General features: G+C 42.9%; 1 protein-coding gene across 14 annotated transcripts in view; it reads left to right on the forward strand.

Annotated features, from left to right (window-relative positions):
* DMD (dystrophin) overlaps nucleotides 1-26,568 on the forward strand; it is a 7,596,173-nt gene that overhangs the window by 1,176,065 nt on the left and 6,393,540 nt on the right. For all 14 annotated transcript variants that reach the window (XM_085622447.1, XM_085622454.1, XM_085622449.1 and 11 more), the window contains exon 4: nucleotides 12,724-12,801. In XM_085622447.1, the coding sequence (XP_085478573.1) occupies nucleotides 12,724-12,801 (78 nt within the window). The remainder of the gene's footprint in view (nucleotides 1-12,723; nucleotides 12,802-26,568) is intronic.

Genomic DNA, 26,568 nt, shown 5'->3' on the forward strand with positions numbered 1-26,568 from the left:
AGATCACAATCTGGCCTCTGTTCCTTGTGTCAGGAGAGTCAGAGCAGTAGGCTGTTCTTTCTGTGCTAAGACACCAGCGCTTTGGAATGAGCTTCCTCTGTCCATTAGAGTGTCCAGAACCACTAGATGTTCAGGAAAATTCTGCAAACCTGGTTATTCTCTTCTTAGCTGCTCCCTGTGGCACTTTGTGATAGGTTGCTTTTGGTAGTGCACTCTTTTAGGACTAGCGCTGGGACACCCTGTTACTGGGGCAGCTATGAGCTTTACAAATCCTTTAACAGAACATAACATGTATGAGGCGATCATTAAACAGTTTAGTAATTGCCTAACAGACATTAAGCCAGTATTTGAATTTGCAGCTCACCTGAATAGCAACAATGGTGTAGAATCTGACTCTAAGACTTGGTGCGGGGGAAAGGAAAGGGAAGTGATATGTCCCAGTCTCAGAGGAAATAAAGGCGGGCTGGTATACATGAGTGTAGAACAAGGAGCACGTTGGACGCTCCTGATGTAGCCGAATAATGTCCGTAACCACCTACTGGTGTTGTGTCATCATTTCATGCACAAACGTCACAACATGACAACTGGCGATGAGGCGGCTGAACCTGTGTCCCTTCAGCCAGCCAACAACCCCTGCAGTGCAGCTGACTCGACAGCACCCAGCAAGGCCCGTGCACAAAGCAAGAAACGCTGTGAGTTCCCAGTGACAGATGGGCACTGACCACTCAGCCCTGCATTCCGTGAGGTGAGACAAGACCCTCTAAGATTCCTCTGGCTTTAAGGACATTACCAGGCACTCAACAACTCGACGGCGTCCATCTTGGATTGGGACGTTTGGAACGGACTCCAAAAACAGTGTCAGCCTTCTTTGATTGGGCTAAGTGGGATAGACTTCCAAAACAGTGTCTGCCATCTTGGATAGGGTCGATACACCTTGAGCAAGAGCCATTTCCAGCTGGACCCCAACACGTCCTGAAATCATCTGCCATATTAGGTTGGGCAGAAAGCCCGCAGAAGTGTCCTTCTAGAGCTAGAATGAGAAACCAACAAACCCTGTCTACGTCATCACCCCAGAACCCTAGCAGGCTCACGATCATCATATCTCGGAACAGGAGAGACCAAATACTACAGAACCTCCTTTCTAAAGCTGCTGGTCCAACAAATTCAATAATGAGCAAGGATTGTGGCTCAGGATTATCGATGTGTGCCAGTCGGAGATATTTCAGAGTCACATGCTGAGGGAAACACACTTGGTCACCGATAACACAGAGACAATGACTGACCTCCATCCAGCGGTCACCCCTGGCCAAGCTACAGATGTGGTTTATTGTACCCACATGATGGCAAATACCCAGCCAAAGAAAGAAGGGGAAGTAAACGTCGCCATAGATCAAGGGACACTACAAAACACCATGTGCTAAACATTACATCGATGTCCAGATGACAGCCCTCCACATCGTCCTCAGCACCATCAAGTGAATCATCAGCCAGCAAGAGCTAGGAAGACATATATCTTGTGATGCACTCCACGAGTGGCCAAGTGGATCAGCGACATTCTGTCACACTCATGTTGGGGGATCACTGCATGGATTTCATCATTGACCGTGGTGTCACAGTAAACGTAATAAGCAATCAACATCTGGCAGGCCTACCAAATCTACCACTGCTGGCCGTGACTCGGAGGAAGATCTACTGTTGGGTCAAGAAAATGCCTCTACACATCACCGGAAAACTCACCACAATTCTCAGACAGGAGGAATGTGCAACATCTGCCAAAGTCTACAGAGTAGAAAAACAGACGTCTGCACTGAGAGTTCTATGCTTGAATACCGCTCTCCACTCAGGACTCATGGAAGTCCATACCAAAGCCAAAAGTCCAATAGCCCACCTGAGAGCAAAACAACCACTCAATACCCTACATTGTTGATAATGGGATGTTCCTCAATGTGATGCCATTTGGTCATTTCACAGAGCTCATACCCACTCAAGACCTTACATGGCCAGACATTTAGGTCTTTACATGGGTTGCATCCAAACCTCTATACAACCAAGGATCCTTCACTGCCACCATTGCACACAGAGATACCATCACTAAAACCACCATACATGTTTTACATGACAAGACATCATGGGCATGCCTCCTAAGCTTCACCACAGCCTCAGAGATGGCCTCATTTCCATCAAGTACCACATACAGCCCAGCCATGGAGTCACCCAGAAATACCTATCGCTCTTCAGTGACCTAGGAAAACTAAAAGGAACCCAGGTCAAACTTCATATCAATGAGGCCGTTCACCCTGTGGTGCAAAAGCAACAGCGGGTAGCATTCCATCTGCAGGAAGCATGGAGAAGGAGATCAGACATCTCCTCTAGGTCAACATGATTGAGCCTTCAAAAGGCCCCACCCCATGGGTGTTCCTGATAGTGGTGGTGCTGAAAAGGGCAAAAAAGGTGATTTGCAGATCTGTGTCGATATGCGCCTTCCGAATACAGCAATCGAGTGGGAAAGCCACACAGGCCAACACATTGCAGACATGATCATCTAATTAAATGGTGAAAAACATTTCACCAACCTTGACCTATACAAAGGGTACCATCAGATAACGCTTGAGGAGCATAGTTGATGCATCACAACCTTCTCCACACACACATCTGGGTCTCTTCCGATACAAGCAACTAATTTTTGTCATCTTGTTGGCAGTGGAGATCTTCCAAGATCAGCTGAGTTATCCAGCTGGTGCCAAACACATTCAACTACAGTCACAACATATTGGTATTTGGAACAACGTGTGCAGAACACAGTGCAGCACTGGACAAGGCCCCTCACCTACTCAAAGACACAGGGCTCACCCTTAATACAGAGAAATGTGAGTTCCATAATAACAAACTGAAATTCTTCAGGTATATATTCTCAGAGCAAAGAAAGATGCTCAATCCAGACAAAGTAATGGTCCTCACCGCTGCCAGCCCACCACAAGATGTCAACATACTTCGATCCATCCTGTGGATGGTGAGTTACTGTGCCAGATATATAAAGGGCAACTAAACCATCAGCGCTCCACTTTGCCACCTCACAAGACAAAAAGTAGACTTCCTGTCATCACTGGAGTGTGACCAAAGTTTCCCCCCAAAAGAAACAGCAATTGAGAAGGCGACTGTCATGGCCTACTTTGATCCAAAACTGGACATTGAGGTGACTACAGAAGCCAGCCCAGTTGGAATGGGGGCTATTATAGCACAAAACAACGGAGTACCAGAAAACCAGCGACTAATGGTAGCCTACGACAGTAGGATTGTCTCATACACCAAGAGAATTTATTCCCAACTCGGGAAAGAGAGCCTAGCGGTAGTCTGAGCTTGAAAACATTTCCACATATTCTTATATTGCAAACTGTTCACCATTGTAACTGACCACCAGGCACTCTTCATGATTTATGGGTATCCCCTAGCAAAAATGCCACTCAGGATTGAAGCATGGGGTAAACACCTCCAGGAATATGACTGTGTCATAATCGAAAAGCCTGGCAGAGAACACAACCCTGCTGACTACTTTTCAAGACAAAGATGTGACAGACAAAACAGCACACATCCATGGCCGAAGGAATGCTTCCACTTTCTAATCAACATGAACATATGCCCTGCCTCTTAGTTCTACAGATAGTTATCACCACCAAGGAAGACAGACATCTTATGCCAGACAAGCATCTCAAAGAGACACATGAGTGGAACCACAGCAGAGACTGGTGTGGTACCTTTGAGGAGATCCAGACCTATATAATGCCAAGGAGGAGCTAGCAGTGAAACAAGAGGGGTTCATACTGAGGGGGTCGAGAATCTTAATCACCAAAAGCCTATGCAAATAAGTTACTGAACTAGCACAAGAAAGGAATTGGGGAATGGATGCCACCAAGAGAGCTTTCTATGAGGGACTGTGGTTCCTGAAGCTAGATGCTATGGTACAGGCTGAATGACGAGCATGCCACATGCAAGTGCCTGTCATTGTCATTGAAAAAGCTGGCACTAGAGATGTAAGAACTTTCCGATGGTGCGTGGGATCAGGTGGCGGTCGATTTCTTGAGCCTGCATATCACCGGCAAATACCTACTCATGGTGATAGATGAATACTCCCGGTTCCCACTGGTCAAAATAATCTCATCAACTGTGGCAGCAAAGGTAATCTGAACCTTGGAGATCATCTTTGCAACATGAGGACTCCTGAAAATGCTGAAGTCTGACAACAGACCTACATTCAACAGTAGTGTGTCTGGACATGGTAAGTCAAATGGTAACCGAACACCGCCGGATAACCCCACTGTGGCCCCATGCCAAGGGTGTGGTAAAACAATTTAATGGCACCATCAAGAAGGCTGTACAGAGAGGCACAGAGAGGCACAGAGAAAAGCTAGCACTTGAATAAGCACAGTGCCAGGTCCTATGATCATACAGAACCTTTCCTTACCCGACAATGGGTTAGAGACCAGCCACCATAATGTTTGGGAGATCCATCTGTACCAAACGTCTGCAATGGACAGCACTCATCCCTGACAAAATCAAGATCACAGACAGCGCGAAGAAGGAAAAGATGAAAGTATATGCTGAGACCAACCGGCAAGTGCACACAATAATCCCCGAGATTGGTGAATGGGTGGTGGTCAAACGACAACAGTGGAGATAGTCAGACACTGCATATAATATCGAACCACTCCAGATGAAAAGGAACACAGTTACTGCAACACGCCCGGGAAATCCACAACATGGAATGCATCACACTTTAAGACAACCACTCTCCCTCACAAGGAAGCAACCTGCATCAAAAACACCGCCAAATCCTGAGGTGCTGACAGGCCCCTCTAGTGGACTGAGGGTGAAGGAGTTGTTTCTATTGAAGACCACTCGCTCGGACCACCACATGATGTAGCCTCGAAGGCTCATTGAGGAGATGAAAACTCTCGAGAGAAGGGTTGGGTACATGTTTAAAATTGGGGGAGGTGTACAGTCTGACTTGTACAGTCAGACTCTAAGACCTGTGCGGGTGGAAGGATACGAAAGTGACCTATCCCAGCCAAGGATGAGAAGAAGGTAGAGCTGAGACATGCAAGTGTAGAGCGAGGAGCGAGGAGCACATCGGCTGTTCCCAAAGTATCTGAATAAAGTTAGTAACCCCCTCTCGGTGTCGTGTCTTTATTTCATGCAGACACCCCCACTACACAACAACCACAATCGTACATACACATCCATTTACCACTGAGGCAATTCATGTAGATAGAACCAACTATCCTCTGGGCAAGTCACACGGCCTGCTGTACAAAGCCGAAAGAGTCAGTAGTGCAGAGTAGGTGCCTCACATCTCTGGGCCCCGGTGCAACTGCACTGGCTGCACCTCTGATTGCTACGCCCTTGCCAACTCCTCAAAAATAAAAAAAATTGCAAAACTTCTCAATTAAGAATTAGTGAGTTCAGGACCTCTTACAAGTGCAGCAAATTTAGAGGTAGAATAATGTGCCTGCTAAAAGGGATAGTTCGCAAGAAACTTTCTTAATTATAGATGGCTTAGTTGTACAGAAACGTATGAAAATCTTTCCCCTGGACCATACACTGTAAAGCTGTAAAGGCATGTTTGACGCACTGCCATGTTCTGTGTCAATTGCTCTTCTAACTCATGGAATGTTAGCTTCTTTGCCTGAAAACAACCACAGCTTTTGCTGCCGTAATAAAGTGCTTCTGTGGTGTATTCTAAATTTATGTGTCTATAGTTAATTAAATGGAAACCCACAGTGTTTTAAAATAGGTACCAATTCTTCTTTCCAAGTGCATCTTTCACCTTAGAATTACTTACAGAAATTCATTATTTTCAGAAATAAATGAACTGCACTTCCCACCTGCTACCATTTCATCAACAGCAAACTGAGAGTAATTGAAAGAGAAGGGAGAGTTTTGGTTGAGCACCTTAATAAGACATTTTATATTCAATCTATCATTTTAGCATGCACCCTGTTATATAAATCTTTCACGATCTGATTTTATTATGGGGCATATTTAAGGGCATTTGGGCTTGCTAATGAATATATGTACTTTCAAAACAAATGTAGTGAAATTCAATTCTGCCTGACTGTTATCATTGCGGTTTGCATTTATTTCTGCTTCAATGTGTTTCTTTGCTTCGGAAGTATGAATTATTATTATATGCATAGCCTGGGAAAGATCCATATTTCTTCCTTTTGATACAGAATTTGGGACATGTGCTTGGAGAGTTTATGTCAGAACAAGCCGGTTCCTACTTAAGAATACTCAGCGTGTGCAAGGCTGTAGAACTAGGCAGTGCCATATTAGTGAGATGAGCGGGCTTTTAATGGCCTTTTTCCAGGTGGCAATGAGAAACCCTCCTGATTATTTGACCCTTTTGTCATGGAGAAAAAAGGGGGCATATTTTCAAGAAACTGGTGAAGTAGGTGTTACGTCAAACTTGGTAACCCCGCGCCCCGACATTTTCTAAATGCAGGGATGCACTGTATTCACAAGAATGCGGTGCACCCCTGCGTTACCCCTAGTGCTGGCGCTTAAAAAAGCTGCCTAGCGCCAACACAGGCACCCTAGTACCATTTTGCTACGCTGCAAGGGCAATTGTTTGTGTGGAACAAGGTATATACTGAGGTAAAGTAATAAGTGTTGTAACCTTGGATCTTAGGATGGAGAAATATTTCCATCTAATAAAAGTGTTCTGTTTCTCAGGACAAAACGTGATCAGTACTCAGAAGAAAAATTATATCTGGCACAAAGCTATGGGAGAATTTGTCATATTTAGTGACTTCACTATGGACTGCAAGTTTGATGTAAATTGTGACTTCAGCTTGCCCAGCCCTGTAAAGATACATTTGGTACTGTACCACACACTCTAACTTCATCCACGAGATCCTGAAACTACTATAGATACTTAGCCACATAAATAATTTTCTTGATTAGCCCGCGGAACATATTTCTGTTATTATTATTAATAGCACTCAAGTATTTTTTACTTGCCTTCACAGCTGAATTTCAGCTGAGAATATTTATAAAAGGAATCAATGTTCAATGCTACTCATATGAATCGATTAAGCTTTATTCGATCATTAGAAAATGATCATAAAAGCACACCATAGATATGTATACGTTGAGCACAAAAATGTCACAGAATACAAATTATCGAAGTAATTCATTCAACCCCCCCATGCGTTAAGCACTATGGGCGGATGGGTTACTCTGCTACAATGGTGACGAATATCCCGTCCCCCTAAATATAAATCCCATTACTTGCTGTGGGATTTATATGTCGCTGGATGGGATATCCCTCACTGAAGTGCCGGAGTGACCGTCCGTCAAGATCTAAATCAGGCCCTAAATCCAGATAGGGCTCCACACCAAGGGTTGAGCATAACTCAAGATGTTCAATATTTGATATCTTATTTAATTCTGCCTCTTCCCTTTTCTCCTTCTTCTGGGCTATAAAATTAGTTTTTAGACATCCCTTTTCTTTGACATTTAATGCCCTGGGATTGGAGAAGATTGATGGTTTACCCAGTTTCTGTATTGTTTGTTGGATATAGGAGAGCCATGGACTCCAACATCCCTGGTCACAAGACAGACAATCTTCCATAACCTAATTGTGAAAGATAACCTATGGGTTGTACCGGATCGAACACCATAACTCTAAGGGAGGAAGATTGATATAGTCTTCCACATAAGCAAGACCCAGCTCTTCATGAATTGCATGTGCTGGGCTGCTAGCTCGGAGGCCCAAAACACACCTGCAGAGCCTATTTTACTCTGTCTGCAGTGCCCTTACATTCTTGTATCCCCACAATCCTGAGCCGTAAGTTAAAATAGATAAACACTTTCTCTTATACACTTCTAAAAGTGAACTAACAGATGTTCTTCTGATTGCAGAAACCCACAGCATTCAAAAATGTCAATATCCTTTTCTAACAGGCATAGTGCCCAGCTTCCCTGAAAGTCAAATGTTACACCCATATAGGGAAACTGGTAAGTTGTAGCTATGTGCTTGCCCTGTAAAGTTTAGCAGCGGGACTTGAGATTTGAAGGCCCACATATGCTCATATGTATTTACACCATAGCAATGAAAATAAATGTGGCCCCCTAGCAAATATTCACAACTACATAACTACAATGAAAAGACCATTTTCCATGTTCTTACGAGAGCATAACAAAATCGACAGGCGTAAAAAACTTTTTACTGTTAACTCACAGTTTGCATATTACAATTCTGAAGCATTTATTTAAGAATCCACTTTGCTAATAGGTATGATGCATAACATATAAATCACTCTCTCTCAAGGATATATATATTACCTAGTGGCAGTCTGCTTTTCATAGAAAGAGCGTTTTTTAGTTGGCTTATAACTTTGGCCCCATTTGACTAACCTTCACAAAACTTTCTCCAAAAAAGTTTAGCCACCTCAGCTCCTTCCTGGGAAGTTTGAGGGTGACCCGCCAACCAGAGGCTGAGAAAAAAGGGGGCCCCCAAAATGCAAAATCCCCATGCCTTTTCCATAAACTTCTTTAGACAAATGCCAACGCATAATATTTGTACTCCTTCATCCTTGTTCCCTGCAATAGAAATTTCTAGGTGCCTGAGCAATAAAAGGAGTTAGGTACAACTGCAATTTAACAATTACAGTGTAACTCATTTGGCCACACACTAAATCTCTGACTCAGAAGATGGGATTAAGCATGTATTTAATGCAAATTCAAAGCCAGAGTGATATACGCCAGTCTCAGGAATATATTGTAAAAATACAGGATTACTACAGTCAGGCCAAAACTATGAATTAAGTTTAGCCTTAGCAACATAAAACATACAAGAAATTCAGTAATCGTGATACCTGATATTGAACAAAGGATTTTATGATCAGTATATGATTTGCTGTCCTCTTGCCTGTCATGCATGAGGAAAATCTGAGTCTCCTAACCTAAAACTACCCAAAATAATACTGGATGAGGAGACCCTAATTAGATCCATTAAAGGAGAAAGGTGTCATAGCAGAACCTCTTAAGAAGTTCTCTAAAGAAAAATATTATTGTATAGCATGAAGCCATGCAACAGAAATGTTGCAAAGAGGTCTGTACCTTTCAAAGTTTGAAGGGAATCTGACCAAACCGCAATGTGGATTTATTTATTTAAACCCACTAAGAACATTTGAGAAATCAAGTCATGTGTTTCACAACTCATCAACCTTCTCACAGTAAAATGTTGGCAACTACATTTAGACTCCTTTCTTCTGATCCCCACACACTGAAACGTCCTTGCATTCCTTTAGCCTTCAGATACAACATCATCCTCCCTTCGCTCATTAGCGTACCTCGTCCTTACCGATAAAACTCCTTTCGAGCCTCACTATCTCTAATGCACATGAAGAGGAGAGAAAAACATCACAACCCAGACAAGCTTTCTCATTGGAAATGAAAACATTGAATCCAAATGCTGAAGGCCTTTAGTTTACTTAACATGTTAAATGCATGATTAAGGATACATACACAGTTGCAATATAAATGTGGAGTACAATTCAATAAATAAATGAGTTTGTACGAGTTAATCATCATTATTCAAACTATACAAGTGCAGATGTACATATAGGAACTACAATTCGCTGCGACTGTATGAAAACATTAGTTATGCACACACATATATGTCGAGATTAAACAGTGAATGCACTTTCTGCACTGTTAATGCTCCACATCACATTAATAATGTTACATCACATGAGTACATGTGGGCATGTGTAAAAATGTATATGTATATATGTGGCCTGGTCAAACTTGAAAGGGTGGAGCCAAAATGATGCTGCTCCACAAGGCTACACCAAAAACTGCTAAATGAAATTACACCAAATTCTGCAGGAAGCTACATTTTTGTCCGCAGATTGTGCTTTCTGTGATTCGGTGTACCTTGGTTCAGTAGTTTTTGAGAAGTTTAAGGGGAAAAGAACTAACCTCACTGCAATCACCTAATCTCCGTGCTGGACAGCACTGTAAATATCTTGGGCAGGGTGATTTTGGCTAAACTGGAGGACTGGGCATTATGTCTCTAGCACTCTCAGGTGTTCAATTCAGCTGACCTGACCTAGGATCTCTTGAACAATCCCGCAATACGTCCTTAATCATACAAAAATATACCAAGGTGTAGGAAGGTAGGATCCTTCTGCATGTGTACCCCCACTTTTTGCCTGGTGCTAAGCTGGTTTTAGACTAGTCTGACAGGGATCCTGCTAATCAGGACCCCAGTCTATCCGCTTTCTCCCTACATTCAAAATGGAACTACAGGCCTGCCTTTGCAACCTGTGTAAGTTGCTTCATGTACCACTTACTAAAAAGATAGGTTTACTATATCTAAGGGTCACTGCACTTAAAACCTATAAGTCACCCCTCTAGCAGGCCTTTACAATCCTGAGGGCAGGGTGCTTGGTCCTAAGTGAGAGGGTGCCCCTGAATGAGCAGGATACCTCTGCAGCCTACGGAGTCCATTCTCACGGGTTGTCAGTGAAACAGCCATATAGTAATATAGAGAGGCATTATGTGACCGCTCGATGACCATCTCGAAAACAGCTGCAATGAACCTCATCATGTTTGGTGTCAAACAAGTTGGAATCATACCCCCACACCATTACCAGTGTGGGAGGTATGATTCAACCCACTGGGAGATCCCTCTGTTAGGCTCTCGTTGTTCCCGGTACCAGCCTTCTAGTCCTGGACAGCACAAAATGACTGCTAGCAACTATAGACACATTTCTGCCCTCCTGCTGCTGAGCCAAGTTATAGAAGGGGAACGTAGGACAATAGGCATCCTGCACAGGGAGGTGTGACCACCTTTCAGACAGGATTTAGTGTATTAGGGGTGGGTGGGTGCGCTTGCCAGTGCCTGGAAGTCTGCATGAGGGGCACATTTGGTGTCCCTGTGCATAGTCTAGTTCAAACCAGTCCTGGGAGCCGTTGCCTCTCGCTCTGGTGTAAAACTGGACAAAGGACATGGAAGTAACCTCCCCCCTGTCCTGACCCTCCCCTGGGAGGGTCCCCTGAATCTTACCATCCCTTTTCTTAGGGTGCTTAAGGGCTTACTTGGGTGTAGGTCCCTAGATTCGTTGTGAACAAGATTCAGAACTGAAACCACTGCACTTCCACCATCTGGGCACTCTGGACTTCGTTTGGGCCTCACTTCGTCTTCCTCTCAGTCTGCCACCTCGTCTGTGCACCATACAGTATCTATGTAGGGCCTGTGGAGCATCCAGGACACCTGAAGATAATCTCCCTTGGAGTGAAGGAGTCACTCCTCTGCTGATCCCGAACTCCTACAGACTCCGAAGGGTTCAACAACACAGGAGGTGTGTTTTGGTGTTCTGCGCGGCTGGAGCTGCGCTTTTACCCAGTTTGCCGGAGTGGCTTGTGGAGGGAATCCTGCGGGCAGTGGGCTGGGGAGGGGCAGGGTGGGGGGTAGTAAACTATGACATACGGCCGAACAGAGTTAAGTAACTAAATAAATAAATAAAACTGATTAAATTGCGTGCGCTGCATGCACAAATGGCGATGCAGCGCGCACAATGTAATTAGTTTTATTTATTTATTTAGTTACTTAACTCTGTTCAGCCGTATGCCGTAGTTTACTACCCCCCACCCTGCCCCTCCCCCGCCACACCCCACCGCCCCGCAGCACTCCCTCCACGAGCCGCTTCTGCCAGTTTGAGGTCTTTCTAGCGCCCATGATAGATTTTTAACTCTTTAGCGCTTTAGAATTAACCAACTTCACCATCTTTTAGCCTCACCAGCGGGATTTTTGACCTCATCCCAAAGAGGCCCCTGTGGCTGCGATCTTCGATTTCCACAGGGCACGCTCCCTTTTGTTTTACTGTGTAAATTATTCTCAGTGCCAAGAAAATGATTCCTCCAGCCCTTACTTCAGAACTTGAAGTTTAGACAGGCAAAAGTAGCATTTTTGCATTTACAGTTGCTGCCAAACCCCATACCATGCTTGTTGTGATTAGTTTTTTTGCGGGCAGCTTACAGATTTAAGTTATCAAGAATTGATGGAACTGTATTGCTTTGTATTTAGGAGGTTAATATTAGCGGGATGGGGGTACATAACCATAGATTTGTGGATTTCTTAGTATCTTGCTTTGTCTTAACCCGTTGTGTACTTTTACCTGTTTGTATTGATTTTTATGACTGTTTAATTGTATCTTTTTATGGATTTGTTGTCATCCGAATAAAGACAGAATTATTATTATTAAATATTACACTGTAATATAAACATTTTAGCCGGTAAGGTATCCTTTTGTGGATTCCTGATAGGCATACAAGGAACAATCTTCAGTCATAAATGTAGGTTTACAGATATATATGGCTTTGCAATCAAGTCCCATGTGTTTTTCTTATAAGTGCATTTTTCCTCTCTCTCTCTCTCTCTCTCTCTCTCTCTCCATTTCCTCTGTTTTGTCAACGTGCTTTTTGTGGTCAATGAATAATACTCTAAATGTATTTCTACCCATATAATCAACATCGTTTGTATTCACCACCTTTGCATTAAAGCAGTATCAAAAGGTCCTACATATTGGTTGATAAATATGGGAAGGCATGTTTATGGTTGTGTTTACACATTACATCTTGTTTGAAACAGATGGGAAGGTATAGGTATGGTTGTGTTTATTATAGCTAATAACAGTTATGTTCTTTTTCTTACAGGGGAAAGAAAAGGGTTCCACCAGAGTTCATGCTCTGAACAATGTCAACAAAGCACTACAGGTCTTGCAGAGAAATAATGTAAGTAATCACAAGGGTGAGGTCAGAACCTTCTGCAGACAGTGTACTGAATGTTTTAAGGCAGAGCTCAAACCCTGTTAGCAGAATGCAAGCTCCAAAGGCCAGTTATAAATCAAAGAATCGCTATTAATGTGACTCAGCCTTACCCAGGGGCTGTGTTCCAAGACAATCTGTTTGTGCCAAATGTAATTCAGATTCTGCGAAATCTATGGCCAGTGAGCTGTCGAACATGCTCAAGTAATAAATTAATCTTTTTTTGTGCAATGCTCCTGGAAGGTAGGTCAACACCTATAAATTCTGTGTTTAAAGTTCATCATAAATCTATAGAGGCGTGAAGAAGAGAGGAGCTCTAATAACAAGTCAGCAGTCTAGAGAAGAGATCATGCCAGGTGTCAAAGATGTAGGGACTGAAATGTTCCCAGGATCTTAACCTTCTCCAACTTTTAGGGGAATTGAAATCTGGTTTGCTGTATCTTTATAGCTTGCACTTCGTGTTCTGGGTGAATTCGATTCAGATTAATAAGGGAAGCGAGCCTTCATCCAGCACTGCCTACATTATACAGGGGCCTAATCACAAAATGCATTTTGTAGTATGGAAGGTAGCACTACAGAAGTAATACTCATGTAGTAGAAAATGCTATTCACAAACCTATGGGCAGAGACCTCACCCCTTCTGTGTGGAGTTCTCCACCACAGTGGTGGAGATCGGCGCACAGTTAAGTATATGTTTCAGTAGTAAATGTGAGAGAAACAAGTGGGATTAGCGGCAAAATGGGGAATACTTACTCCTAAATGAAAGGGGCTTTGGGAAATTTAAGGAGGGGCTTATGTGAGGACATGCTAATATGAACGCCAATCCACAAAAGAGAAATACCACTGCTATCCACAAAATGCCCTTCTATCTACTTACCACAGCCCTAAACAGCATTAAAGCAGGTGTATATATGCCCCAGCCCTCCCTTGGAGCACGTCAAGTACCATACATAGTCACAGCCACTGCAATACATTTCCACAGACAACAATGAAGACAGGGAAATACAAAAAAACACCCCAGACAAGCTAATGTTAAAAAAGTACATTATTTCGAAGTTTTATACAATTTTAATTTGAAAATAATTGTTTAAACCTTATTATTTATAAATGATATTAATGTATTTTAAATATTTTAATATACGTTGATTACTTAATACCCATTTAAATCAATGAGTTAATGTTTTGCAAAATCTTATTTTATTACTTCTAGGTAATATTAAATGTTTTAAATTAATTTGTATTTAATATTATGTATTATTTTGATAATAAACTTTAATATTTATCACTGTAGTTTCCCATTTGTAGATCTCCACCACGGCGGTAGTAATATCCCATTACATGTATAAAGTTACTAGTAGTAAGCTTACACTGGTAAATCCTATTGAAGAGATGCCTATGCCTATACCGATTTGAAGGTGTGGAGACATGTAAGTCTATACCTAGGGACAAATCTACACTTGGGAAAGATGAGTAGCCAAAGGTGTCGAGTTACACTTAGGTGTGGCACAGCCCAATGGCAAATAATTTTTAAAGTACATAAAAGAGTGATGAATGGAATGCTTGAATTCATCTCAGCAACTGGTAATAACCATGGCCTCATCCTAGTCCATCGTTATTTTGCACACCATTCCACGTCAGTTTGGGCCAAGCCATATGCAATGCATTCTTGACCCTGCTCTAATGGGAACAGCCCAGCCCGAAATGCCAGGCCTTTCCTCCCCGAACCTGAATACAAGCAACCGAAGACCGGTTTCTTCTCTTCGCTATACACAGGACGGGAAGCAGTGTGCGTTACCTGCTGCCTGGGCTGTGTATTTGTAGAAATGTAGAGCACAATGCAGTCTGTTTCTCACCCTTGCAACATGGCAGGTGGGAGAAAACTATTCTCTGGCTTACTCTCTGGCAGAGAAGTGTGCCAGGCAGGGAAGGGTGTGAAGCCATCTTGGCTGAGTGGACTTTGCCTCCTGCATGGCTCTCCAAAAATGTGATGGGTGTACGAGTTTAAAAAGTAAAACATGACAGCGGGTACTTTTTTTGTTTACAAATAAATGGATATTTACAACATTCTGTTGCTCTATCAAAAATAGCACTGCAGGCTATAGAGTTATCTATGCCATGGATCATCCTTTAAGCCACAGCAGCTGGCTTCAAATGTGCATAAAATAAATGCCTGCTGGTTCGTATAGGAGCACAGTAGCACCACAAGGAGAGTTTCCATCATGGTGGATGAGGAGCAGGCCCCGCTTCAAGGAACTAATCCATTCAGCAAATTTGGTTACTCTACGACTTCCAGGTGCTTGGAAGAGTGACTTGGGCAGACTTTCAAGCCTACAATTAACTCTCCTGTAGTAAAGACTTTTGTTTCATGCTTCTAGGGTGTCTTTCTTCGTCCTGTGGATAATTTTACAACTCATGTAAAGATGGAAAACAGACTTTTACACTGTATAATAACAAACATTGAAATATGTTTGACAATAACAGTATTAGTAGTAAATCATTGCACATATTAAGAATGTCATTGCAAGATAGAACAACCCTGAAATGCCTAATATTGATTCTGTTGGGGCCCCCAGGTAGCCAAATCTACCCTGAGGCTTTCACAGATCGTAGGGGGTATTGGCAAGTTTCAGAGCACAACCCAATTTAAGCCAGTCTCCCCAGTGCTTGAAATTTATGGCGCCCAAGCCAGACCTGCTGTAATGTATGGTGCAGAACTCTGGGGCCATACATGCACATCAAGCCTTCTTAGGGTTGAGCAGGCATTTATGAGGAATTTGATAGGTCTCCCCCAGAGTACCCAGCCCATACCTTTGAGACTAGATCTAGGTCTAGAGCCCATTTCAGAACTGTTAGCGGCTCAACCTCTCCTGTATTGGAGAAGGCTCTGGACAGTACCTGAGCTTGATGATTACAGAGCTGAGTTTTCTGCAGTTTGGGGGCAGTTGAAGAGCAAAAATATACCCTGGTTATCCCACATTAAAGCTGTTGCATACCAAATAGGTTTGCCCCAATTATAGGAGACCTCAGAGAAGAGTTGTCCAGCGGTCCGGAGAACTGAGCTGCTGGCCTCCCTGAGACAGTATAATTTAAGTTTGCTGTACTGTTCGTCAACTATGGGCAGGTTGTCTATAGAATTTCTGCAGGTAAAACTTGTGCCCAGGAGGGAGGAATTTCTGGATTTAATGCAACCTCCCATGGCAAAAAAATTATACACACAATTAAGACATGGCTGTCTACCGATTAGGGCATTGACTTGCAAATGGGCTGGACGAGAAGAGGGAATCTGCCCAGCTTGTAACAACAGCAAAGAAGATATGGTCCATGTTTTATTCTTCTGCCCTGCCTATAGTGCAATACGGCGATCCTGGTTGGCACCATTGTGTAGAAATCTGGGCCTAAAACAATGCGCTCAAGCCTGTAGAATTTTAAGATATGATACTTCACCTCCCATTGTGTTCTCTGTCTCTCGTTTTCTATATGGTATGTGGCGTAGAAGGTCTACTTTGATTAATTGTGTTATATTGTGATTAATTGCAATGATTGTTATCCCCTATTTGATAACTTATTGTTTAATAATCTTTTAATTAAGGTTCTCAACTATTTATGTATTTTATCTTGTATGTACATATTTTATCTGTGCTTTTATGGTCTCCGACCGAACTAAAGTTATCAAATGAAAAAAAATATATATATATTGATTGCACCTTATAATTTTGTTGTGGTGAAACCCTGAGCAAGCCAGTAGGCCTGACTGTTATTAACTGCACCCACTATGTTATGTACATGGGGAGCATTATGTTTTCAGGATTCAGAGCTTGCTGGTGTGCACAGTGTAAGAGGTGCCTCTACAGCAGGGGATACAACATACATTTCTGGGTTTACCTGATCTGTGACACCATTTTATAGTGTGAACCCCCCTGTTGGTTGGAGCAGTTTAGTGTGTCACCATCGACCTTTCATCCTGCCAGCCTCAGTTCGGTGCTGGACTGTTCCCATGAGGCACAGGGTCAGACTGATTTGCATATGGCCATGTCTGAACTGGGGTGGCAGAGTGGGCTAAAGAACGGTGATGGATCAAACCCAGATCTGTTGACTGGGTGTGAGTGTTTGATTGGTTCTGATGCTCCGTCCATCACCACCCCCTTTTGTACAGCCTTTATATATGCAGAATGAATTTAGTAGTGTGTGTAAAAAAGTAGTTCAAATTGTTTTAAGAAACAGTGACTGTACGGTGATTTTTAATGTGGTTTGTTGTGTTGCTCAGTCTCTAGCTCGCAGTACCTCCCCTGAGAAAGCCGTTGACTGCTCAGCTGGCTACTCAGATAGTTTAATGGTACTTAAAATAGTACTTGGGTCCCACGTAAGGGCTCTTCAGTATGAGGGTTCCAGGATGCCAATGGCAACACAATTGGTGAATGACCCTAGTTATTACAGTTGGGTCCTGGGGCCATTTCCACGCACTCCTGACAGATGTCATTTTTGTGCTGCTTTTCCTTTTGATGGCCGCTAATTGTTGAATCTCAATAATGTCACATATGTGCCATATATAAAATGTTGAAAGACCAAGCTGAAATTATATAACCAATTTCACAGAAAAGAGCAAAACAAATAAATCATATATTTCATCTATAGTTGTAAATGAAAGAATCAGAAACCTATAGTACGTTTCATTGAGGTAATAGTATAATACTAGAATATCATGTTTTAAATATCATGTTATGAAATATCATAAGCAGAATAGAAAAAAGAAAAATGTAATACTTTCACACCAAATGCAATGCCCCTGACCTCACCCATGATGTGACAGATGCAATTAGCAATGTCATAAATGATTTAGCAGATCAGATCATATATCCCTTTACCATTAATAGTATCAATGAGATGGACTGGGAATGAAGTTTAATTTATTGGTTTAAGTATGTCTAATCATTTAAAAGTGTGCTTTTGGGTGTTTTTTAATCGTATAAATATTGCGAGGTCATAAGCATTACATGAGTACAAGTTCAGGTCTGCATAGCTGTTGTGCGAGGTATGGTTTACAGAGCTAATCATAACTGGCATGTTTCACTAGTTTTTCGATTTTCATACATAGCCATAACTGTATTCTAGCAGTGGTATTTTAAGTGAATTTTTAAACACACCTTAAAGGCTTTGGCAAGACCCTGCACCCAACCTACCAGATGTGGCCAACACCCCTTCTCATGGTCGTTGGCCAAGCACTGCAGCAGTTGACCACAGTAGCTAACCACAGGCCAGCCCTATGCCAAACCTTCTGTGGCATCAAACCAGAGCTGTACACATCATTTTGCTCTGTGCAAAAAAGGTTGGCTGCAGGGCGTGGACAAAGGCAAGGAAGGCCCTGCCACCAACCCCCACGGGAAACATATTTTTATTTCCACTATAGGCTTTATTATATTTTTTTAAATGCGTTTATTAATATTAATATGCATTTATTTCTTATTATTATTTGCGTTAACAGTATTATTTTCCCCCGATTTTTTGCGGGGCTCTGCAAACTATGATTCAGTTTCATGAACATTTATATAGACTTTTGGGTCCACAAATCAGGGCTCGGGTTTGATAAATACAGCAACCTCATCTATATATTTTGTTATTTTTAATTTGAGCCCAGAATGTCCATTTGTGGCTCCTATCCTAATACAGGAGATCAGGAGATGCTCTCCCTTCCCCCTTATTGCTCTGTTCTTTTTGTTTTACACAACGTGGACACTGACACCTGCATCTTGCAATGGCAGCCAGTCAGAGCCTTTTGGTTTCATGGACCCGGCTTTTGGTACGGGATCTGAAAAGCAAAATTCTCCCATGTCCAGTGAGTGACCTTTATTTTTTAAATGTGGTTCCTTGAATTGTCCTTTAACGTGAATTCGATGACAGATTTTGAACTAACAGATTCGTTTTAACTCTTCAAAACCCAACGAACACCTATTTAATTCTAATTCCTCAACAAGTACTTAACTGATTTACAGCAAAGCAAGCAAATGCACACCTCCAGTAAAGTTCTAGTTTCTCGATGAATTTGACAGAATTCCGATGAGCATTTGATTTTTTTTTCGTATGATGAGAAACAATTCCTATGAAAGTTAAAATAGAAAATGCAGTTTTTTGCGACACCCTTCCCCCACTGCCCCTGTCCTGGATGGATCGGAGTAGATCTTGCCACACCAAACCTAAACCAGATGAACTCGTTTTGGCTTAAGATTTGTACTGATTTTCCAAAATGCCAACAATGTTATTAGCAATAATAAAAGTCTTTTCACCAGAAACTTTGACCTAACCAGTCTCTCAAAATCTAAAAAAGACAATAATCAACATAAAAAAAGCACATGGTTATTTTTCGAGCAAACCACAAATTGGAATAAAAGAAATTGTCACTATTGCCTCTTAGGATGTGCAAGGTCCCCTACAGTGGGCTGGGTGCAGGACCTGTCCATCCCCTCTCCATATGGCCAAGGGACTTGCACAACAGGTGCAATGTACAGTTGATATGGTGACAAGGTTGATAAGGAGGACAAAGTATGATTCGAATAATAGAACAACAGATCCAGCTAGTTCTTCTCCCAGGACTCATCTCCAACTTCCAATCCATGTCACAGTGTTGAAAGTGTTCAAATAGAAGTATGAAATTATAGCTCAATAAATGTTTGTATGTATGCTTAACCCCAGTCTAATAAGACTCTTGAAAATAGGAACCTCTGTAGTGGTTTTTAGGTCTCGCCTGACTCAGCGCATGCGCTGGTCTGGCGAGACTTATTGAGAGGGCTCCAAAAAGTGCTACCACGCCAGCCTAAAGCTACAGTGCATGTGCGTGGGCGCGCGCGTCGTGCTTTACCACGATTACTTTCACTTTCGCGGCCGCTTTGATGTTTGTTCGTGATCGCGATCACTATCACGGCTGCACGGCCGCTTTGCATAGCCAATAGGTCTCGCTTTTGGACCTTATAAGTATTTAGTTATGCAACTGTTGCATGGATAAACACTTATAAGGTCCCAAAGGCGAGACCTATTGGCTATGCCAATGCTTGTTATAGCTGTTGCTGGGGTTGTGTAGCATAGTGAGTCTATTGTGGTCTGTAATCTGAATTCCTAAGAAAATTCGAGTCCTATGGGACCTTATGTTTCAGCATGGTCAGCAGACAAGGGGCCTCTTTCTCAAACTCACTACTGTACTAAAAAACGTACTACAGACTGCAATTCACAAACTATGTTAGAAGTTTTGGAAACTCCACACTCCGTAATCTTAAGTATAGGCAGTGCAGAGTCGTAGAACTCTGCAAGTGGGTTGTGAATACCGAAAATTCAGCTGCAGCCGCTGCAGGTAAGAGCGGGGGAGCGAGGTGGAGGGGGATTTCAAGTGACGACAACGAGGGAAAATTAAATAAATAACATATTTACCCTTGTGGACGTTTCTCGAAATTGCCCCCACCCCACCACTCTCACCTGCAGCGGCTGCGAAAATTAGTAAACTTACTATAAAGTGTACATTTACCTTTGAGAATCAGGCCTTAAATCATCATCATCAGATTTTAGAGAAGGAGTGTGATCCACAGAGGCCCATGTACTCACATCGTGGGCCCACCATATTTCACTTTCAGTGAATGCTGACTTCCGATTGATGGAAATTCTACATTTGGCCAACAACAAGTCACAGTATATAAACTTGTTTGGCTTCCTTTGCTTTCATTTAAAAAAGTCAGTCAATATATTAGTTAATTAATATCATAAAGAACAATTGCAAGAAATAGGGAAAACAAGACAGCACAATTACTCACACAATTTACATTACATCTTATCCATTGATCCATTAAATAATTTTGTGAAGTAAAAAAATGCCACCCCCCCACGTAGAACTTCCTGGCATTATAAAAACCAGAATAAAACATAGTAAGAACAACAAAGCGTCATACCAAAAGCACAAAGTACTAAAAGGGTTAGAATAGAGGACGGCAATAACCCAACCAAGGCAATCCTCTAGCAACCTGCCCCTTCTAAGATGATAAACTGATATCCCACATATTTTAAGACGCAAAATGTCACACAGTAATAGAGAAAGGCCTAAATGGACCAAGGTAGAGGATGACAATAACCCAGTTAAAAAGGCAATCCTCTAGCAGCTCGTTCCATTCTAAATGGTACACACGCATTCCACATTTTTAAGGAAAATGCCAATACAAAGGTGCAGGTACATTCTTACAAGAACCATAAAAAAAAGCAGTTAGGAGGGTCAACATATATAAAAAAAATTGCACGATTGAAGCACAATCCGAGTAAAAACCATGTGGAAAAATACCTAGTTTAAGACATTCAAGCAACAACGTACGGGGGCTGAGCTGCTGTCAAAAAGCCATAAATATAAATAGCATTTTGCAGTTTCAGAGAGTAGCTCGTCCATGAAATGTCCATGTAGGGTAGTACCTGATTTAGACATAAACAGGGTATTACATGGAGGCTAAACTATTGCAATCTAAATTGGCAAACAGCCATCCAGCACCAGCAACAAAGGATTGTCATAAAAATGAAGGCTGTCATATAAGCGAAACCAGATTAAACGCGGTGTTGGAACAGAAAGCATAAACAGTGGCAAGCAGCCATCCAGCACCAGTAAAAGAGGACTGTCACAAAGATAAAGGCTGTCATATGGAGGAACCACATTAAAAAGCAGTGATGAGACACGGAGCATAAAAACAGAACACCCATCAAAAAAGGGTAGTAGCTGTAATAATCCAATTAAGGAAGCTAGGGGAACTACGCAAAAGCAACTGAGCCATTCAATATATGGTCTTATAATTCTCCTAACAACCCCGCCCTGTGGACCTATGCGATGACATCTGCAATCTCCATGTTAAAGAGGTTGAAGAATTCAACTATTCTGAATTTTCAGCCTGAGGTTCCATGGATTTAGCAACTTGATGAGCGCTTGCCTGAAGCTTCGAACTCCCAGGGCGAATAGTTCTTTGCAATGGCTGCCCTCTCACAAGTCAATAAGTAGGGACAGATGCAAAGCATGTGCATCATAGTTCCCTCAGCAACTTCGCACAGCCGGCATGTTTTGTTCCCAGGACTGCCAACTTACAACCACTTTGATGTATGATCCAGGGTTGGGAATGACCCTAGTTGCAGAGCCATACATTTTCTTTTGATTTGTATAGAATAACAGGCCCCAAGTACGTTTGCTCCAGAATGTCTGTGTAAGAATTTAGCACCAAATACCCGTGGGCCCGTTTTGCAAGTTTCCTTTAGTCCTCTAAGCCACTTACCTTCTGAATGCATGTGTTCACTGCTTTTTTAAACACAGCTTGGCTTGTTGGCAACAGCCATACCTCCCCAATGCCTAAGTTTTCAATGGATTCCTGTAGGTATTTTTAAAAATGTGCCTTTCCTCTCTACATATTTATTTTCGTCCAAAACACTGCGATCCCGTTTCATTTGTGGCAATCTGAATCTTATGGCATGATTTTAAAAAAGCTCCCCTCCTAACCAGGGTTTGTTTTGCCAAAGCGAGCTCAAACCTTATTTGTTCTGGCGATCTCGGCAGGTCGAATATATATTTGTACAACGTCATCAGGAGGTTCTCCAGGAGTTTAGTCATCCAGCCCGAGCACCAGTTCACTACCATAAGATATTGTTGGTAAGGATTTCAATATAACCGCTGCTAAAGTGGATACAAAGAGTGGCTCTATAATCTTTGAAAAGGGCTCTAATTGCAAAGTTCAGGACCGCACCTTTTCCGTTGATCATTTCCTTCTGTGGGCAAAGGAAGCCTGTAAATCCAGCTTGAATCCCTGCTGTGTATTCTGTGAGCTTGTTAATTAATCTTTGCAGACCCACTCATGTTTTGCTTATCAGCAGTAGGTGATCTGCATAAAGTAGTGTAATATGCACAGGCCTACCGAGCTGGGGACATGTGAGGTCACTTTGTCAAGGTCAGTTGAGCGGTCAGAGATGTACAAATTGAACATGAGTGGTGCTAGCACATACCACTATTTCATTCCCAATAATGTTGGCACTTCCCTTGACAGACGCCTTCCATCCCCTATTTTTAATCAATATCCATTTCTTGGTATATAGTATTGTGATAGGCTTCATTAAGTTTTATGGGATGCCCCAGCTTTCTAATTTTTCTCACAGCTTTCCTCGCGGTACACGGTCATAGGCCACCTTGAAGTCAATGAATCACATGAGCTGTAATCACATGCTCTCTCCATTAATAGCCCAACAGGCATTAAGTTTGTGAGGGTGCTTTGTTTTTCCATGAACTCTGTTTGATTCAAAGGGATTCTCACTGATCTTTTTGCCAAGTTGGAGAGATTATTCAGCAGTAAAAAAGAGAAATATCTATTTCAACATCATGCAAACCTATGAGGTGATAGCTGTCTGGCAAAGATGCTTTGTAACCGTTAAAGATGTATTATAGAGCCTCACCAGCTCTCTGGCATGATCCCTGATTGAAGGATCTTATTAAACATTGTCGCAAGGTACCTTGCCCAAACTGATATACTATGTTTTAGCATGGCTTGTGGAATACCATTAGGGCCTGGCACACAGTTGAAACAGGACCCCTCTATCACTCTAATGATTGCGCCAGTAGAATAGTTCAACACCTTAAGATTGTAAGGGGCATAATATCCCATAGAAATTTCCGACATCGTGGCTTCCAAAGCTACCCCAAGACTACCCCTCTTCCTGGATTTACTGAAAAGTGAGCTTTAAGATAATCCACCCTAGCAGCCTCACTCATGTTTGACATTATTGGCAGCCCACTGCCTTTTTCTAGATCATTAATTATCCTTCTGGGATCACTGCTCCTTGAAGCACATGGGCGCTTTGCTCAGAAATATTCATCCCTGCTTTTTTTGATGACCATTCCTCTCTATGAAGTCTTCTTCAACCATCCCTCAACTTTGTGATTAACATGGGGATTTATGGATGGGACCTTATTTATCGCAAAGTTCTGCTAATCATGAATTTTACATGGCGTATATTTTTTGGCAGTCAGATCATCCTGTCTCCGTGAATGTTCATACTTGTCAACAAACATTTGATCAGGTACAGTGCCAATATCTGATCTGTGAATGATATCCAGGCTTATATTGGGTCTGGCTAGTTCTTAAAGGCAACTTCAAGAACTTTTAGGGATGTGTCAACTTGTCCTTGGATATTATCTGTATTTTCTTGTGCAAGCAGATCTCTTGCAGGGACTAATTTGTCAGACTCGGCCCTTAGCTATACATTTTGGGCCTAATGATGGCTTTCGATGTGGTTGTCAATCCAAAATTCCATAATGTTGTTATACATGCAAGTGCTCACCAAGGTGTAATTTATGTATGAGATTGTATTAGCTGTGTCCATGCCGGTGGAATGTTACTCTAGAAACTCCCATTCAGGATGCCAAGCCTTACATGCTCAAAGGGTCGTAGCATTCTCTGGCCGGTTTTGTCTTGCCACACCTTATCCGGATAGATTTGCTCCAGCATTAGATCATAGGGGGAGCTTCTTGCATCATCCAAGGCTGCATCTGTTAAAGTCTTCAGTAATTATCATATTGGATGTGACATTCATGCTTTTTAGGTCTCGCCTAGCAGCGCTCATGCGCTGACCTGCAAGCCTTTTTGTAAGGGGCTTCAAAAGCTCACCACACGTGGGTATACGCAAGCAATAGGCCACACACGCACAAGCGTGGCCCTAATGCTTGCGGTTACCCAAACGGGCACCACTCCCGGGATGCTACATTCCTTTTGTTTTTTTAACTTTCAGCGCGAGGCGCACGCACTTGTTTTATCTGTTATGCTCCCATTTCCTGTTATCACAAATGACGTCTCCCTTTTATAGTTTTACATGTCACGCAGTTGCTCTGTATTCTTCAGTGTTATCGTTGTGGGCGGTGCTGTGGCCACAGGCGGGTGGGAGCGCTCGCTCGCTCCCCCAGCCTGACTGGAGTGACCACGCCACGGTGTTTGTATCTGACGCGCCCCCGTCCTCCGCCGCCCCATGTGAAGCCCCGTCCTCCGCCACCCCCCCCACCCCATGCACAGCCCCGCCCCCTGGCGGGGGCCACGCCTTCAGTGAGGCTGCACCAGCCGCGCAGACACAAGCCCTGACCCCGGCTTCACTCTTGGACGGGGCCCAGTGCATCTGGACGTCATTTGGGGGAAGGGAAGCCCGCGCGGGCCTCGGAGCCTCCTCCAATGAAAAGGAGAGAAGGAACTCTCATAGTGTGAACACTTTTATAACTCCAGCTGAGAGCCGCGGGTGGGACTGGCTTTCATTAACATGTCTTGCAGGGATTGAATCTCGAAACCTTCATATCAATGTGGATGTCAGCAGCGAGCGTCAAATCGTTCAGCCGTCTCCCCGACGGGCTAGTGACATCCTGCGCGGCCGTGGCACTGTTTTGTTTCCATGTGCTCATTTGGAACTGCTTGAAGCTGTCGTTTACAGAGTGAGATGGGGTAGTCAAAATAGGCCAGCACCCAGTGTTTTAGTTCCTCAGCACTGGAGAGCGACCATCCTTCAGCCAGACCAAGTAGTGGCGGGGGCTGTTTGTAGTGTTGAAGATGCCTGGCGTAGGCCTGCGCAGCCAAAGAAATGACAAAGGGTAGTAAAAAACGAGAATCCCAGGGTGAGGTGGTGTTGCCTAATTTGGACTTCGCATCTCGGTTCCTTGAAAGGAGGTGATGCGGCCTCTCTGCTCTCATCCCGGCTGCTCTCCGAGGCTTGGCTCCCACATGGGGCTGGCGATGGAGGTGGGAGCCCACTAGATGTGCTCACCAAGCCCATGGGCACACAATAGCTGTAGTGCTCCTCAGGCGCCATGCACAGGTCATGTCAAGGAATGCACACGGGCGGGCGCACACCCAGGCTAGGGCGAAGTGCGCATTGTGGGATGACTCAGTCACTCATTCACTGCGCTCATCGTTTCCAAGCTATGCTGACCCTCAACCTGAGCCAAGATTCGTTAACCAGGGGTGTATGGGATGGGCCGGCCTCGTTTCTAGACTCTGACAGGCCCCTTGTCAGCAGAGGGCTGCAGGACCGTTGGAAGGCACATTTACTATTCGAACTACAGTCCTTGAATATTCAGGGAAGTGCAACTTTGCCCAAAATAGTATAGGAGGCTTCTTTACTATTCTAACTCCTGTCCTAGAATATCTCGAGGGAATTTAAAAGTATCTTAGAGAAAAGGTTGAAAACTAGTAATTTACATCAGCAAAGCTGGGCCCTGCGTTCTGGTAGCATGTGTGCCGGAACATCAATTCCTGTACAGTACCCCTCTGTATTTAGAAAGTTTATTGTTTGATAAAATATGTTTCTTATACCAGTGTTACTTAAAGGATTTTAGGCGCCCCAGGCCTTACATACTAATAGGAGCCCCTCTTTGAACTACCTTTCTATTTTAGTATCAATTTTCTGATAATTAAACTCTCATGATACCAAACAGTATTAAATATGTTAATGGCTGGAATAGTGAAAGAGTTGAGACAGAGAGAAAGTTCAATTTCCCAGGGTCCCTTGGAAGGTGGGGGCCCTGGCAACTTGCCCAGGCCTTAAAACGCCTCTGTCATATACAATAAAATCATATACAATAGAATATAAAAAACAAAAATAAAATACCATTCAGAGCCTTTTCTAATCGTTCAGTAGTTGAAACTAAGCATAAACATGATGGTGAATAATGAATAATGCAACTGCCACTCACCATTACTTAACATTTGTCAG

Source organism: Triturus cristatus, chromosome 8 (assembly GCF_964204655.1).
Source record: "Triturus cristatus chromosome 8, aTriCri1.1, whole genome shotgun sequence".
In the NCBI taxonomy this organism is placed as follows: domain Eukaryota; kingdom Metazoa; phylum Chordata; class Amphibia; order Caudata; family Salamandridae; genus Triturus; species Triturus cristatus.